This window comes from Ruditapes philippinarum, unplaced genomic scaffold (genome assembly GCF_026571515.1).
Source record: "Ruditapes philippinarum isolate M1 unplaced genomic scaffold, ASM2657151v2 ctg16553_1_1_1_1, whole genome shotgun sequence".
Lineage (NCBI taxonomy): Eukaryota > Metazoa > Mollusca > Bivalvia > Venerida > Veneridae > Ruditapes > Ruditapes philippinarum.
The window spans coordinates 2,600-21,429 of NW_026857058.1; the positions used below are offsets into that span (position 1 = coordinate 2,600).

Below are 18,830 nucleotides of genomic sequence, written 5' to 3' on the forward strand. Positions count from 1 at the left end.
TTTTGATGCTTTTCGTACTGCAAGTAGAAACAGACTATTACTTAGGCAACACTGTTCTTAAGGTACTTGTTAGTCAGTAATATTGGCCGACAGCTTCTAAAACAGACAGCCGGAATATTCGCTATACTTATTCAATCCAACAATTGTATGTAAATAAAAGCCTGCGGCCTTTGATTATTATAACTAAAATCGCCTTCTTATTATTTGCATTGATAAAAAAGTTGTTTGCGAATATAAATGAAAATAATAGCTTTTTTATTTACTTAATACCATTTTACGTCATTGATTAGACTCAAAGACTTAAAGATCAATATGTTCAGGTATGAATATTTCGCCCAAAAGCTAATTTAACTTTGTCAATATATGTTTTGTTTTATTAGAAAGGCACATGCCACTATAATAAACTGTTTACTTACTTATGTACTTACTTACACACAAGAGTAGACCAGTATGAAATTGTATGATACAAAAAGGTGTCAATTAGAATCATACTGGCTGGTGAGAAATATTATACATGTATATCGAAACTATATATGATGTTATTCTTCAGGAATTCACGTTTCTTATCAATCAATTTAATTCTAAAATGGTGTTTACGAATATAAAAACAAACATCTGCAAGAATAACAATTTTGGCGCGAAATGTTCACACACTTTAATAAGAACGCGTAATATTTTTTAACAGCACCACGGCTTCAATCGCAACATTTTTATTACGCCTGGCCAGTTCGTTGAAATAACCACTATTTCAAAGGTGTGAGATACGATAAAAGTGTCTTGAAGATCGGCAAGTATTATAGAAAATCGTGATATCACAGCTATGTTAATAAGGCCAAGCACATGTTGAAAAAGTGTTTTACATAGCACCTGTTAAATGTTTAAAGATAAACTGCTTGCTGATTACAACTTTACATCTCTAGTTTGTTTTTCATTTGGCATTTTTTTCTTCAAAATGTTAATTAAATTTCACGAAGCGTATTTGCATATACACGTGTGCATCTTTAAGTGTTCATTTCTACCAACGTTTACAGATATTTAAGTTTGACCACCATATTTAAAAAAATGGAATAACAAAATGCAGCATAACATATTTTTATGTTCTTTATTAATAATATCCTTCGTTTTACAAACTCTAAAAACATACACACATAGATATTAATATATAGAATTATTTTAACATGGTCATGAATTATTTACATTTTGTCTTAATACAAACACATATATAATCCGACACAATGTAACGTTTTACAATTACTACAACATAATAAGAAGTGGTAATATTTTTAGGTATTGTACTGTATTAGGTAAGTACCATTTAATGTAATCAACGTAAGTATTTTACGTATTTTCTCGTGTCAGAAATAAACGTCACGAAGTTTGATGATGATGTCTTACTACAATGCTTCTCTTGGCAAAGCATTTCAAAATTTTACTTTTATCTTTTATTTTTTCTCCTTTGCTTTTCTATTTTTTGTTATCTTTTAATTATTCGATGTGCATTGTACTCTGGAAATGTCTTTGTTCTTTTTTGTTGATGTTTCTGGTTGAAATCAATGATTTGTGTACATATATGAATTTTCCATTGCTGTGTCCATATTTCCAAAAGCGTTTCGTGCAAACTCGACAAAATTGAACAATATGTTTCTTTTCTTGGCAAGCTCGTGTCACGCGACTATTCCTGCCAAAATCGGGTGAGAATGCAGGAGACACCTTTGTCAATTATTTCGGTTATTGTCCATTGTGAAGGAGGTATCAATGAAGTTGCTTGTCACTAGGGATATATAACAGTTGGTGTTGACGTTTTTTGATTGAATTATCACAATTTTTCACTGCAGAGCAAAGTAAAAGCTTATTTAATTATTATTTCAGATAGAATATCATGGAAATGTCTAAACAAAGTGACATCGAAGCAGACAGTACGAAGGGTATTGTGTTTATAATATGTTTAAGATTTGGCAATGGTTTACAATTGTCACATTTAAATTGATGGATAGGAAGTTTAAAAGTTAGCATGCCAGTTTCCGAAAACAAAAAATGTTGCGCAACACAATACAGTAGTACGAAGTTTATAACGCGACAGTATCACGTTTTAACGGGGCAGTGTGAAAGTTGATGCCTTTCCATTTTTGTTGCCTTACCTGCATTGTAACATCAAAGGATTTCTTATAAAAATATTCAAAGGGAATTTACAGAATTAACGGAATTCCGAATTTATACCAGTGTGTAACAGTGTTCCCTTATCACTGATGTTTTAACTAGTACATGTATATACATTTATCTGTTTGACTGTGCACTGTTTGACTCAATAGGCTACAACTTCACTCAAATTTAACCAGTCATTTTATTTAAATAATGATTTACAACTTTTAATAAAAGTTTTCAGTCAATGTTTTCTTTTATTATTCATTTCATTTAATAAAGGATCCCTGCATGAAGAATCTATTATTGACGTAGATGAAAACGTGACTTCAGCTGATCAGAAGGAAGATTCGGACAACGAGGACATCAACAAATCTGGCTGGTCTTTTATACGGTATTTCATCATTGTCAGCCTGTTCGTCCTTCTTGCAACAGGCGGCATCACCTTGTATTTAACTGGTAAGTGATAAATGACATTACGTTGTCTTTATAGGGCGTTCCTTGTCGGTACCGCGGTTCCTATCTTTTTTGCCCGGCAAATTGTAATGAGATAAAAAGAATTACTTTTGTTAATCAATTTTACTATTACCTATTACTTTTACATGTTTGAAACATTTTTGTGTTAATCTTATCTCCATCGGTCATTTCGTACTGTGAAAACCAAATTATTCACTAAACATTCCAGTGTTCATGACACGAAAACAGCTATTGTCTGCCATAGAGGAGAATTCCACTTTTTCATTTAAAGAAAATGTACCCGGACAATTTATTATCAAAGGTAAAGAAAACTTAAATATATCTGGATATTTTAAATATGTTTTGATATAAAAGGTTTAGGCTCTTACGATTTCTTGAACTTGTTTAATGAAAGATCTTTTTTGTTGTATTATATGGCAACGAATAAAATTATGTTTGATTACATGATTACGCGCATTGTTTTACCACATGTCTTAAATCATTGTTTTACCACATGACTTTAATCATTGTTTTACCACATGACTAAACGCATTGTTTTATAACATGACTAAGTGCGTTGTTTTATAACATGACTAAACGCATTGTTTTATAACATGACTAAGTGCGTTGTTTCATAACATGACTAAGTGCATTGATTTATCACATGACTAAACTCACTGTTTTATCATATGACTTAACACATTGAAATTATTGAAAATGAATTTGTTTTGACATTTTACGTACGATATTATATTACACGTGTGTAGGTTAAAAATAGTTATATTCCTTCAGGTATTTATTTATTTCCTTACATTCTTAGAGACTGTTTGCCCTGCCAACTGGACATATTATAACCGGAAGTGCTACATGTACAGCTCCACGCCTGTGCATAGTTCAGACGCAAAGGTAAGTTTGCCACGAGTTTAAAGCCAGGCAAGTTTTGTACGTATAAGCTCTATACTATTTCGTAACTTTTTTGTATTTTTATATTGAAATCCCTTAAACTCTTATTGGAATGTTCCAGATTCAAAACAGGACAAATCAATACCACACAGTCAACAGGTTTAGGGTTAATAGAAGTCATGTCATGGTACATTAACAATATCTGTTATACGTTGCGGTTCGGATCAGGATATCCGGTCCGAGGGTACATGTCCATTATGGCGGTATCTTGGCTTTCCTATGTTAGATGAAATTTCCGACATAGGTTCTTAGACCAGTCCGATATGCAAGGAATTGCATATCTTCTCTTTGTCAAAGGGCTTCTACCCACGTGACATTAATCTCGTATCCCTGGGAGTAAGAAAAAGTTAGACGACTCATAATTATGTGTTATCTTTATTTCAGTTTATTTCTCTTCATTTACAGGAATATTGCGCGGATTTAGACGCAGCCCCCCTTGTTAATGATAGCAAGGAGGCGAAAAATGTTCAAGAATTCATGAATACCCAAATAAACAGATATATAGGTAGGTTAAAATCTTCTACGGAAGTGAAAATGAATGAACCTTATTGTATTTGTTTTTAAGTAAAAAAGGTGTTTAAATGAAAAACAATCATTGGTAGTTTAGAATAAAATAACTTGTGAAAATGAATTACAATTATTGGTAGTCTAGACTAAATAGCTTGTCTGAATGGAAAACAATTGTTAGTAGATTGAAATAAGTTTAAACTAAAGAGATTGTGGAAATGAATTACTTAATATGTTAACTTTTCTGCGATGAGGATCGTGGTTTCGAGTTCTTTAAGGGTGGTCCAAGCTAAAATCTTTCTCCACAATTGACCTTGAATTAATGTTGTTTGCTGAATAATGAAAAAAAAAGAAAGTATTTTTAGTGAATATCGAATATATGAGAGAAATTGTGATCATTTTCAACAGCGAAAAGTTGAGCAATAGTTTTTTATGTACCAGAAAATGCGAGATAAAATTATTTTAAAAGTCTGAAATTCATAATTTGGTAGATTTTAATTTTGACAGGATGTTGTATTGCCGAACGTGAAATGCTTGCTCTCGACTTTGGCTTTCTTGATGACCCATTAGAGGATGGACAAGATGAACATACGCCACATTGTAAGTTCTACAATAATTAACTTTTTTTCTGATGTATTTTTTATCCTTTACTTTATACAACTTCTAAACATCTAATCCTCATTTAAGATTTCATTTTATTTAATTTCGACTATTGTTTTCTCGTTTAAGATACACGAATTCAAATTCTTAGTGGCCATACGCCGCTATTCCTGGAAATATACGAATTTGTCACATGGAAGGTTCAAGGAAAAACTACCGCATAACACATCTGCAGATGTTTCTTAGTTAAATATTTTACATTTTGTTTACTTTAAACCAGTACTAGGGGCATGGACGGTAACTTGCATCTTTCATTTCTGTCCATGCATAGCCTCAATCAAACCGAGCATGCAACATTTTCCATTTTGCTGTTTTGGGCTGTTTTTAGATTCTGAATATGTTGTTTCACGATGGTATGATGGTTCAAACTAATTAACAACTTTTTATTATTTTATGTAGCATTGACTTCTGTAAAGAGTCTTGCAGACGACAAATCAAGTACAGATGGTGTTACACAGTCAGCGTTAAAATCCGATAGGGCTTTCTTCATTGATCCAGAGATAGAAGAAGATGAAATGCATTCGCTGCCACACACAACTAAAAGTACTGACACAAAGATGGCGTCGATCAGTAACTCTTTGCCTACTCCCACTTCCAGTTACGGATTTTGGTTAGGCGCCGGACACCCGCATAACCATGGCACTGTAACGGAAGCCGTAGACGAAAATTCCACTCCTAATCACCATCAACCAACAGTTCATAGCAATGTAAAATTAGAAGACGGTGGACTAGAGCAAGACAGCGACAAAACAAAGACAACCAAATCACAAGTTAATCAAGGCGCCAGTGGAGAAATGAAGGCAATAAAGAATGAGGCTTTATTTTTATACTGTAGGCGTCTCGGGTACTTTTTTCATGAATGGCAATATGTTGGTTGTAACAGAAGTTTTATACAAATCTGTGAGAGAAATCCTTAACCGGAAATTGGTTTGAACACCGACATTATGCCCATCATAGGGTAAATGGTGAGTGCACAAGTGGAATTAATAATATACACATATATATATATATATATATTTTGCCATTTTTGTATTTTACTTTGCGAAAATGATCAATTATGTATTACATAAATATCCAGTAACGTTCAATTGATACAAAGAGTAGGACGGTTTTATATCATTTTTTTTATCAACGACTATAGTAATTGCCAACCATTTGAAATTTATAAATGATTTAGCTTATCTTGATAACGAAAAATGAGCATAATGTCAGCCGTACTGTATATAACATAACCAATATTATTTTGCTAAGCCACTTCTGATACTAGTAATCATGTTTATCTCTCTTTTCAGACTATACTTTTTGATACTACCAACTATGATATATTGTTTCATCTGATAAAATAAAAGTAAAAGAAAAAAGAAGGGTTTGTAATGTTTGATTAAATGGAAGGAAACAACATAAAAAACAACACGGAATTGCCTCAATAAGACTGTCATACACACTGTTAGGTTATGCAACTAAACCTTTCAACACTTTTATTATCAAAACTAAAAAATATCATAAAGAGCTCGCCAAGCTGATTGGTACCTGACAAGGCACTCGTCATCTTTTTGATACTAAGCAGATTTGGTTGCTCTCAGCAAAACAAGGCATATGTGGTCGCTTTAAGAAATACTAAGCAGATGTGGTAGCTCTCAGCAATACCAAGCAGATGTGGTGGCAATAAGCAATACCAAGCAGATTTGGTCGCTCTCAGCAAAACCAAGCAGATTTGGTCGCTCTAAGCAATACCAAGCAAATGTGCTCGCTATCAGAAATACCAAGCAAATTTGGTCGCTCTCAGAAAAACCACGCAGAAGTGGTCGCTCTCAGTTATACCAAGCAGATGTGGTCGCACTAAGCAATACCAAGCAGATTTGGCCGCTCTCAGCAAAACCAAGCAGATTTGGTTGCTCTTGGTAGGTTAAGGGGGTTAACGTATAACGCTGGTCTGAAACACATCCGTACATTCTTATTTTCTGGAAGCATAGCTTTGAAGAATGTTAGACCAACTTTTTACTACGAAAAGAAATCATAATTAGGGATTTATAAGAAATAAAAAAAGAATTAAAAACTTTTATAAACAAATTATTTATTCCTTTTTACAATTACCATTAGCCTAATGACTTTACTCTACTTAAAAATTTTAAAGAAAAGGAATAACAAAATAAAAGGACGGAGCTACAGATTTATCATACAATTTAAACTACATATAATAATGATTGCATCTTGAAATAAAGACACTTGAGATGAGTTTATTGGTGAACCAGATATCCAGAGAACGAGTTCATATGGTTACCATCTTTAAATATAAAACTGGTCGTACAGCCATAAATGCATTTAATAAATACTTTTGAATGTTTATGTAATACAGCAACGGTATCTGCACTATTGCATGAATTCGAATTTTCATCATAAACATATACGGTAGCATATGTTGTCCCATCTATTATGATAGTTGCGTAGGAATACTTGTTCACTTGTGTACACATGTGTATACTAAATGAGTACGTTCCATTGACAGGCGCAGTGAAGATTCCTGTAGATGTATCATAAGCATTTCCTTCATTAACAAGTGTAGAGCCAAATATTACAGTGTGTCCATTGCTAGGAGTTTTGTTTGTTATATCATTGGCTTTAAATACTATATTTGGACCTATAAAACAAAATTTGTAACAACTATTTTTTAAGCTATAACAATGATTTCTATTAAAGAGTACGAATTTCTTTGATAATATTGTTTTATTGTTTAACTGTTTTGATATGATAATACACGAACATTATAAAAGTGATGAAAATAATAGGTAGAAAGGCAAGAAATGTTTTCACCAGAACATTACGATTAATAATAAAACCCAGATAGAACTTGAGTGCATATCATTTTAATGTACAATGTTATCCTTATTCAAACTGTATTTATGTATATGCTTTCAACAAGCTGATACCTACTTTTCTCTGACATTGTTTATCCTTTACAGCATTGCAACTCAAAATATAACATCTTACATCTTTGACACATTAGTATACCGAAATGCTCCACAAATTTTGATTAAAAGACATGTGATAATGACGGCATGGCCGAGTGGTGAACACGTCCGACTAGTAACCTTAGCATCGCTATCCGCCTAGGTTCAAACCCCGTCTGGGACGAGCCAGTGTTTCCTTGAGCAAGAAATTTTGCACTCATTGATCAGTACTGGTTGGACCCAGACGTAAATCTATAAGCTTCATATACAATGGCACTTAAATTCTGTATAACTAAAATAACACGAGGTTGTAATGACACCGAGGTTTGCAATAAGATATAGAAAAATTTGTGTTTGTCATATTCTCAAGCCAATTTAGGAATGGAAGTAACTGTTTATTAACGATATATAAATGTTATCACATACTACAACTGCTTTTCCTACAGGAAACAACTTCTATAGGATCTCCATCACAATATTTTCCGTGAGGCGAGGGTGACGGATTTGTGCAGGTACGTGATCTAGATTTTAAACCGTCCCCGCACGTCGCTGAACAGGTGCTCCATTGTCCCCAGTCAGTCCAACCACCATCTTAATTACACCAAACTTTTTTTTACATAAAAATCATAAATACAATTTTGTTGTCTCTTAAATATTGAGAAGAAATTAATTAAATAAACGACGTGGTTAACAACTTTCAAACGATTTCACATTTAATTAGATTGAAAGGATACTAGTAGCAGCCAGTATGAGGAATGACCTAGAAATACCCGGAATTAAGCCATAGATCTTATATTATATATCTAATGTGCATGTTATAAACACTGTATTGATGCGTTATATATCCTCTTTAGAAGGAAACAAGAATTATAAACAATTAATCATATTATGATAACCAAATGCATATTTAAGTAAGCATAATATTGCGCATGCGCCACAGTCTGAATGTTGTCACAACGTCAAAAACATAGTAAAATGTTTTCAAAATATTTGCCGCTGTACGCAATATTGATCGATGCTTTATTACCCATTGGGTGAATAATTATGTTCTTATACCATATTTAAATAATCAAATGAATCCATCGGTTTGGATTTTCTTAAATTTTTTTTGGAATCTGTTATGAGATATCAAAATTAAAGAAAAAAAATGCGTGAAGAAAAAAGGGCGTCAGTCACCACATGTGTCACCCCATGATTGCCAATTGCATGTTGCAGCTACTGTGTAGCAGGAGACACAAGAATCATTAAAAAGCCAAAACGCGTTTTTCATACAAGGGCCAAAACTCGGCAAAAAATAATTCAAACATAAAACCAATGCATTGTGCACAAGGACTGAAGGTACCAAATCAATCCTGTAAAGTTTGATTGAAATTGCATTATTGGGTATAGATGAGTAGTCCGGACAAATTTTAAAAATAAAATAATTAAATGGCCATGACAAAAATCATTGAACCGGAGAATACCGCTGATATGCACAACTTCACTTAGTTAAAATCATTCCTGTAAAGCTTGGATGAAATTGCACCAGATGTTTGTGAAGAGAAGTCCGGACAGGATTTTGTGTAGGTAGCAGAAAAAGACATATTTTCTATTCAAGGGTCATAACTCAATTAAAAATCTTTCAAGTCGAAAATCCGTGTAATTTGCGCAAATACTTAAGCTACAGATCAATCTTGTAAAATGTTATTGAAATTTCAATTAGTAGTAAACTAGGAATAGTCCGACAAGAATCATTAAAAGGGTCATAACTCTGTCAAAAATCATTGAACCAGAAAATGCCGACTATATATTTACTAATCATTCCTGTAAAGTTGGATAAAATTGCACCAGTACTTTGTGAGGAGTAGCCCGGATAAATTCTGTGACGGACGGACGTAGACACGACGGAGAAGTGACTCCTATATGTCGCCACTACTCTCTTGAGGCGACACAAAATCGATAGCTCAAATGATGCATAATGGGCCGTTAAAGAGGACAAAATTGGATTTTTGGTCGTTCCATTAGAAAAGATTATGTGATAGGTGCTGCAATATAATATCTTATAGTGTCGTTATAATATATCGTGTTATTATCATTTTAGATAACATCTAAATGTATTTCTTATTTATAAACTTATTAAAATTTACCTTATGTTTTACACTATGTTTAGGTGATGATTCATGAGTTATGTCAATTTCAACGATAAAGATTCCATAATAATCCAATATTAAAAGAAAATTCACTGGTGTTGATTTAAAATGTGTGTCACTGAATAGCTTTTTCATTCGTTTTATTTAGATTTTAACAAGAAACGTAGCTTTTGAACAATACATCAACACCCATGCTTAAAATCATGACAAACTGAAGCTTTTATCAAACCTACTTGCACATGGACCCGGAAAGCACATCTGTACATCTAAAGTGTCGCCAAAACATGGTAGTCCGTTCCTGTCTGGTACCGGGTTCGAGCAATTACGATGCCGCCTTTCTATGCCTACACCACAAGTTACAGAACACGCGTCCCAGTTCGACCATTCAGACCAGCCACCATGCACTTTGAAACATGCAAAATGTATACAAATTTAGATGATTTTTGGTACAAGTGCTAATATTAACTTTTATCCTTGAATGAAATCCTCTTAAATATCTTAAAGAATATAATTTTAGTTTTCCTAAATGTATTTTACATGAAGACCTACTGATTAAAAAATCTTTCTTTTTGTTATTTAAAACTGCGCCACTAGAATTTGGTTCAATAATTTCTTTTCTAGCAGGAGTTTGACAATAATCTAGCTGCATACTAACGGGAAAGCTATTTCCGACGTCGATCAATGGAAGACAAGTTAAATGTTGATACTGCACATCAAAGACGCCAGCAAATGATGTGAACAATCAGCATTGAAAATCGTTCTCTATTACAGTTGAATATCCGAAGCACAAATCTTTTTTTCTCCATGTTCTTGGTAGATTCTATGTACTCGTTGATTAATAATTCAGTTAATTAAGTTGCATAATTTTGTGCTAATGCATAAATTCACAAAGTAATGCCATGTCTGAAATTCTGAAATGTTTGTCTGTTACGACAAAGATTGAAACGTCTGGTCGAAACAAATTGGATAACAAGTAAAATTGAAATGATTGGTATACTTAAAATAAATTCAAGACAATATGTGCCGACAAAATTTCCCTTTAAATATTGGTACGAATTGCATGTTTGAATGAATTTGAGGACGAACTGTTCTGCAGTGATCTCCCCTTACTGGCCGTAGCGTAACCGGTGCGCAGAGTTTGGCGTACTTTCTGAACGGTTGAGAGAGAACCGCCTCTCTGATAGTGGGCGTGGTTTGGGCTTTGACACTTGTAATTTAATGATTCGACAAGTGATATTGATCAAAACCGTCCTGGTTCCCTTCCGTCCGTCAACGAATACTAAATGCTAGCATACGGAGCATCATATTAAAGTTGGCTACAATTTAAGGCGGAGCCGAAATTCAACAGAGGCGGAGCAAATGAAGTGAGTGACAATGCCTCAGTCGTTACCTCTCTCAGTGGTTAAGTTTAAGAACGATCGACTACAGACTGGCTCAATGGCACGTTATAATTATTTAATATGTAGATAAAATTAGACAATGATAAAAAGAATATTCAAACATGACACTGTCACTTCAGTTAAACATTTAGTCTAATCCTTTAAAGCTCTGTGACATATTGTACATCAGAAAAGCTATTTCTATTAGAAAATTTGAAAACAGTTTAATTTTGTTAAAACAAAACAAAAAAAAGCAACAAAAAAACAACAAAAACACACAAAATCAAGTCTAAAATTCCCCCATTGCTGTATAGACAAATGCCTATCTTCTAGACACCGCGTGCACGCGGCGTCTTATAAATGGAAGGTTCTCCTGCTTCAGGATAGAGATTTTTTTCTGGCTATGTTCGAAAACCAAACGTATATGTAAATAATTGCATTTTTTCTGTTTCATTTTTTGAGCATCAGTGTGTTTGAATTAACCTGTGTGCGTTCCGATCTGGTATTCTAGTAAATAATCATCAACCCTTTCCTTAGTTGATTATTCAGATTAAAAGTCATTTTTTGGTTTCAAATAAGATATAATAATTTGTAACTGATTTGGATTAGGCAATACTTATCAATATGCCATTGTTATGCTGAATTCATACCTGGACAAAGTTGTTTTGAGCATGTCTTAATATCAGTGGGTGTTCCGGTACAGTCAAGTCCGCCATTTGCTGGGGGAGGATCGGAACATTGTCTTGTTCTTGTCTGAGTCCCATTTTCACAGGTGACGTCACATGTAGACCACGGGGACCAGCTTGCCCAATTCCCATCCACTGTTTGAGGATTAAAAGTGATCAAATGGACCATGACAAATAAATGAAATTAAAAATTGTATTCTTGAAGCAGTGTTACTGAACCGCAGCAATTCGAATACGCTGAATGCAAATAATGTTCATTTTAGTCTGCGTGGTTGAGTTAAGAATATTTATGTCTACTTAAAAATGCGCATTTTATTTCATCAATATTTCGATTTTATAATACAGTATATTTATTTCATATGAATCTTGGCTATTGGTAAAACATAACAGTTTTTCCATAAGACTGTTATAGTTTCAAAAAGCTTCTCATATAAACAACAGCCACTCTTTAAATTGATTTGTAAATAAAATGAGAATCATTAACTATAATTATTTTAAATGAAAAACAAATGTAGTAAGTCAAATGGTTAAGCTTACCAAGTGAACACAGTGAGCAGAATTTTGCACAGATTAACTTGGCTCGCTGAATATCCTTACAAATATTGAAAAAGCTATTTAGAAATGCACAATCCACTTTCACATCATCAATACATGCTCCGGCTGAAATATAAATAGTATCCAACGTAATATTGGAACTTTATTATCGTATGTGCAATAAACTATCCCGTATGTTAACAAAAATTCTTTGACCACTCAAACCTCAATAAATATCGACCCATGTCGGTAATGCTCCGAAACTGTATTGGCATCCTGTACATGTAATTTAAGTAGGTGTTAATGTTTTTGTTTTTTGTCAAGTGATATAATGTGTTTCATTGTGACGCCATTATTTGACTCTTTAAGAATTTGATTTTAAGTTAAAGGAATGCTTTGTTCGTTTTTTATATGTTATCCTGGAACTAAACATTGTTTAGTTACAACAGGAGAAAAGTAATATATGAAACAAACAGCTTACGTGTCAAATGTGAACATAAATTTTTATTGCATTTATCTTTACTACAACATTCATGGCAGTCCAAAGTTTGTCGCCCACTTATTTCTCGACCGATCAAATTTCCGGCACCACTGGCACTTACTCCACATAACTGTAAAATGGAAATATGACTTATAGACAAGAAACTACAAAAGTGGAGGTATGTGCATATTTATATCTGTATATGGCTTATACAGTTTAAGTCGGCGATGGTTGGGAATTGGTACAATTTATCTTATAATTATATTGTCCATTTAGAATATCAGTACTTTGAAAAGAGAAATTCAGACACAAAATGGAAAAATTAAATGATCAAACCTGATCAAACCAAAATGATATCTTTTCTAAGACGAGAACGGAATTTTGTAATAAATTATGTCACTAATGTTGCCATACACTTGTTTTTATATGAACCAAATTTTAGAATTTTGCTAATTTTGTAAGATTGTTTTCGGGATATCTCTTGCCTACCTGATTGTCTGTACATCCAAGGGTGCTTCTTTGTCCTGATGATTTTACTTCTATGTGACAAGACTATAAAATTACAAGTCAGCATGATAAAAAGCGTTTATAAACATGGTAACTAACAAAGCAATTTGTTTTGTAAAGATACTTTTATATAACAATTTTTACATCGACATATTGATTATAGTAAACAAATGTTAAAATAATTTAACAGCATAATGAAACTCCCATATATGGCAATTTCTACAAATACTTTAACGGTAGAGCTTATTTTATATTTACTGAATATTACTTAATAATATGACAAATTCTACTTCTATTTACCGACCTTTTTCGTAAAACAAATGTTATTGCCTGTCTTTCATTTAGCAAAAGATTACCCGCTGTTATAACAGCCGGTGGCAGACCTGGCCTCGAGGTTTTAAAAAATTATGTTCTGTCTGAAATCCCAGGAAATTAATTAATGAATACCCGAGATCTCAATTTGGACGTAGAGAATTTCTTTCACACCTTGGATCCTGGATCCTTCATTTTTATTGACATAGTAAGGGTATCTGCCTGATTATCAAAAAAACAATTTTCTCTTGTTGACACTAACTTGACCCTCAGTGTAGAATATTTGCCTAACCCTTATTATATTCAACAACTTGTCGACATCTACCAGAACAGTATTATATTATGCGAATTTTGACCAATATAGCATAATAATACTGTTAGATATTTACCTGACCGGCATGGCATTCTGTCACTGTAAGACATTCATTAACGTCAGCAATGTCGGTACAATTGTAACACTGCAAGGCGTCTAAAGTAAATGTTTTATAATGAAGTACACTGAATATGCTTTGTTTATAATATGCTACTGTGTTAAAGTCATACTTCATAAAGTTCAGCTTCATTTCTACTATAAGTAACATCTATTCTTTTAAATGACATACATTTATCATAATGTAAAAACACTCCATGGCCCCAATTTATCATCCTGTTTATACAGAATATATTGTAATATGTAGGTTAAATAATTTGTGTACTAATACGCTGAAGAGGTTGTTTATAATTTAACTCATACTGTAATTTGGTTATTAATAAACATACATATTTTCATGTTTTATCGAAAACAGCTAACGTTCTGCTTAAAATTAAATAACTGAAAAAAGTGTTGCTAAATAACAAGAGGGCCATGATGTTCCTGAGGTCGCTCACCTGTATAAAGGCACCCGGAAAGGGGCCAGTTTAAACCCCAGGGCTTTTATTTGAACAATCTTGGAAGACACCCATTAGAAGATGTTTCACGATGTTAAGTTTTTACTACACACTTATAATGAAAAACAACAATATACCCCCCTCCTTCCGCCCCCCCCCCTTGGCAGGGCCAATTTTAACCTAAGGGCTTTTATTTGAACAAACATAAGAAGATGTTTCATGCTAAACATCTAAGCTATAGCTCATTGGGTTTTTTAAAAGAAGATTTTTTTTCAAAGTTTTTACTATACACATATAGTTAAAACCAATGACACCCCTGGGGCGGGGCCAATTTGGACCCCATGGCTTTTATTTGAACAAACTTTGTAGACAATTACTAGAAGATGTTTCATGCTTAATATCTAAACTCTAGCTATTTGGGTTTTTCAAAGAAGATTTTTAAGTTTTTGCTATACATATATAAGGAAAATCAATAACACCCGGGGCGGGGCAAATTTTGACTCCAGGGCTTTTATTTGAAAAAACTTTGTAGACACTCAATAGAAGATGTTTCATGCTTAATATCTAAACTCCAGCTATTTGGGTTTTTTAAAAGAAGATTTTTAAGTTTTTACTATATGCATATAGGGAAAATCAAAGACCCCCTGGGGCGGGCCAATTTTGACCCATGGGCTTCTATTTGAACAAACTTGGTAGACACTCATTAGAAGATGTTTCATGCTTAATATCTAAATTCTAGCTATTTGGGTTTTTTCAAAGAAGATTTTCTAAGTTTTTACTATATGCATAAAGGGAAAGTCAATGACGCCCTGGGACGGGGTCAATTTTGACCCCAGGACTTTTATTTGAACAAACTTGGTAGACACTCATTAGAAGATGTTTCATGCTTAATATCTTAGCTCTAGCTCTTTGGGTTCTTTAAAAGAAGATTTTTTTTAAAAGTTTTTACTTAATGCATATAGGGAAAATCAAAGACCCCCTGGGGCGGGGCCAATTTTGACCCCTGGGCTTTTATTTGAACAAACTTGGTAGACACTCACTAGAAGATGTTTCATGCTAAATATCTTAGCTCTAGCTCTTTGGGTTCTTTATAAGAAGATTTTTTTAAGTTTTTACTATATGCATATAGGGAAAATCAATGACCCCCTAGGGCGGGGCCAATTTTGACCCCAGGGCTTTGATTTGAACAAACTTGGTAGACACTCATTAGAAGATGTTTCATGCCAAATATCTAAGCTCTAGCCCATGGGGTTTTTTAAGAGAAGATATTTAAAGTTTTTCTTTCGGTTGCCATGGCAACCAGAGTTCTGCACGGAATTAAATTCTTTGAACAATTTTTAAAGGTGACCACCAAAGGAACATTCCTGTGAAGTTTGGATGAAATTGGCTTAGTGGTTTATGAGGAGATGTCATTTAAAGTAAAAGTTTACGGACGGACGGACGAGGGACGGACGGACGACGGACGGACGACGGCGGACGGACGGACGCCGGACAAAAAGCGATGACAAAAGCTCACCCTGTCACTTTGTGACAGGTGAGCTAAAAAGTAGACCAGAAAACAGGTGCTTAGTTTAAGCAAGTGATCTGGACAATATAATTCCGAAATTGATAGTAACAGGATAATAATAATAACCTATATAGATATATAATATAGATTCTTACCAGATGTCTTTGGAAAGACAAGCAGTAGGTATATCGAAAAACCTAAAATATATAAGTTGTAATGCAATTTTAGTAATTTTACATTCTCTTGAAGGAAATTCCTTAATACATTTGTGTAATGACAAGCGAATTATTTTGGTTCTTAGCGTATTTAATGCGTAGCAGCTGAAGGCGACTTTAATTTAATGTAGTCATTAAAGCGTTCACTTGAACACAATTAAATATAATTTCCGAAACATATTGCTGCCTACGCACATGTAGGCAAATTGAGTGTCCATCCACCTTTTCAGGCACTGAAATATGTATGAACCTCGGACATGTCACCATTATTATCTGTCAAAAGATGTTTCACTGAATGACACTTAATATGAATGTCATTGGAGAAAGTTTGTAGAAAATATTTTATGTCCATTTTAATGAGTGTTTTGGTTGTTTTCATTTTACTTATTCAAATAAAAGAAAATAAAAAAGAAAGATTTTACCTAACGTTATCGCAATCATTCTATTTTCATGTGCCCTCATGGAAGGTTGTCCCGTCTACTGGCACGAGACCTGTTCTAATTAATGAGATAACCATCAAGACATGTACAAAATATGACGCTATCTGAATGACGAATAATTTCATACACAAAGATCTCTGTCACGAAAAACATGTACCTCGACTCAGACAGACCAATATTTATATATCACGTTGACGTAAGCTCTTACCTAATAACCTTAGACAAGATTTATTTCAGTAGTACGCAATAGCATTTAAAAATGTTTGAAATTGCATATATATTGTGATAACAAGCATCATTGAAAGCGATTATTACATATTATATTATATTACATTTTACTGACGGTTTAAATTTTTAGAACTTAGTTTTGTTCCTTAAAGTAAACGGTAGATTGTCCGACTGTATACAACCATTTTAACTATGCAAATGATTTTGCACCACAACCTTTGACCCATGTTAAATATAGAAGTTGCTTTCACCTAAGGAAATAAAGTTCCACCGGCAAGACCGTCTGTACTGTTCTACTATTTTACCGCAACCTATTTATTTTACTTAGTGGCTCATTATCAATAGGTAATCTGTTACCAATTTTTAAGTTCAAACCCAATGATTTTATTTGTCTGGCCTGAGAAAACCGGAAGTCCCTTAATGTTAAAGTGAGATAATCACGCCTTTTCTAAACAAGAATTTCAAGTTTTTGTCAAGCTTTTCCTGTCCAATAAGTTTGATCTTGCATTACCCTTTAGAACTACAGAACTTGCCAAAGAATCACCAGACAGAGACTGGTTAAGTATAACATCTAGATATATGACTTAAGAAATGACGGTAGAAATGACGGTATTTCAGTTCACAACTGACATTGACAAATGCGCCGGACTTTAACTCTTTTTATTTAAACCCTTCCGTACAAGAATAATTGCATATCTACGGTGGCACAAATGTGACATGTGTGTGTGTTTTTATTTATCTTGTGGCCATGAGATATTATATATATATATATATATATATATATATAGTTATATATATATATATATATATATATATATATATATATATATATATATATATATATATATATATATATATATATATATATATATATATATATATATATATATATATATATATATATTATGGAATTTATAAACTTACTTTTATATAACTTACTTTTACATGCAACATTAATCTATGAAAATTCTAAAGAAATTCACTTTGAACTTGTCTTTAGGATCATATTAGAAAGTCACCTTCCAAGGCCCATCAGACATTAGTTTTGACTAAAGCTCTTTTTTTTGGGACAATTTTGTGATCAAATTGGTCAGTTTGTACGTACATTGTACTACGACCTGTTAACCTTGTTTATACGAGATCATGAGAAGGAATAAGTCCTGGTTTATTTTATTCTAAAGGGACATTGCCCATGGACAGTAGATAGATAGTAGGCTATAAGGTTAATCCTTGTCTGATGAATAATTTAGAAGGGAAAAGTCATTGTTTATATAACTCAGGAAGATCATTGTACCTTAATAGTAGATGACATCTAATGATTTCGAGGTCATTGGGTTAAAAATCAGGGTCGCTAAATGTAAAATTATTGGCCCGTCAATAAGTTATATAAATGGCACTTTTACATGCTGGTGGAGTAGGGACATCCTTGTACTATAGCACATGTCTAGTTAATAAGGGAAATTCATATAAATGGTGCTTTCTGGTTGGTTATTTATCTCGTGACCACGACTTAGCTATTTCGTGGCCACAACATAGTAACTCGTGGCCACGACATAGTATCTCGTGGCCACGACTTAGCTATCTCGTGGCTACGACATAGTATCTCGTGGCCACGACATAGTATCTCGTGGCCAAGACTTAGCTATCTCGTGGCAACGACTTAGCTATCTCGTATCTACGACTTTGTAACTCGTGGCCACGACATAGTATCTCGTGGCCACGACATAGTATCTCGTGGCCATGACTAAGCTATCTCGTGGCCACGACTTAGTAAGGCCACAACACAGTATCTCGTGGCCCCGACATAGTATCTCGTGGCCACTACATAGTATCTCGTGGCAACAATATAGTGTCTCGTGGCCACGACATAGT

General features: G+C 33.6%; 2 protein-coding genes across 2 annotated transcripts; one reads left to right on the forward strand and one right to left on the reverse strand.

Moving 5' to 3' along the window:
* The first annotated feature begins 1,885 nt into the window (after positions 1–1,885).
* LOC132748632 (uncharacterized) lies at positions 1,886–5,709 on the forward strand. The gene is made up of 7 exons (XM_060738244.1): positions 1,886–1,925; positions 2,422–2,598; positions 2,825–2,917; positions 3,416–3,501; positions 3,964–4,063; positions 4,573–4,665; positions 5,125–5,709. Exons 1-7 carry the CDS (start codon positions 1,886–1,888, stop codon positions 5,640–5,642), a joined length of 1,107 nt encoding a protein of 368 aa, XP_060594227.1. The 3' UTR covers positions 5,643–5,709.
* Positions 5,710–6,779: 1,070 nt separating this feature from the next.
* Positions 6,780–16,896, reverse strand: LOC132748633 (thrombospondin-1-like). Its single transcript, XM_060738245.1, has 10 exons — positions 16,713–16,896; positions 16,231–16,272; positions 14,091–14,170; positions 13,372–13,434; positions 12,883–13,012; positions 12,405–12,527; positions 11,832–12,002; positions 10,036–10,206; positions 8,100–8,264; positions 6,780–7,363 (listed from the first exon to the last, which is right to left on the reverse strand). Exons 1-10 carry the CDS (start codon positions 16,750–16,752, stop codon positions 6,963–6,965), a joined length of 1,386 nt encoding a protein of 461 aa, XP_060594228.1. The 5' UTR covers positions 16,753–16,896; the 3' UTR covers positions 6,780–6,962.
* Between the last annotated feature and the right edge of the window lie 1,934 nt (positions 16,897–18,830).

Bases quoted from the DNA above. Each gene is read 5' to 3' on its own strand.
- LOC132748633 (XM_060738245.1), bottom strand. From the start codon at position 16,752: ATGAGGGCACATGAAAATAGAATGATTGCGATAACGTTAG. The intron at 14,171-16,230 runs GTAAGAATCTAT...CATTTACTTTAG, and splicing joins TGTCTTTCCAAAGACATCTG to ACGCCTTGCAGTGTTACAAT. The intron at 12,003-12,404 runs GTAAGCTTAACC...ATCCTCAAACAG, and splicing joins CTGCTCACTGTGTTCACTTG to TGGATGGGAATTGGGCAAGC.
- LOC132748632 (XM_060738244.1), top strand. From the start codon at position 1,886: ATGTCTAAACAAAGTGACATCGAAGCAGACAGTACGAAGG. The intron at 4,064-4,572 runs GTAGGTTAAAAT...TAATTTTGACAG, and splicing joins CCAAATAAACAGATATATAG to GATGTTGTATTGCCGAACGT. The intron at 4,666-5,124 runs GTAAGTTCTACA...TATTTTATGTAG, and splicing joins AGATGAACATACGCCACATT to CATTGACTTCTGTAAAGAGT.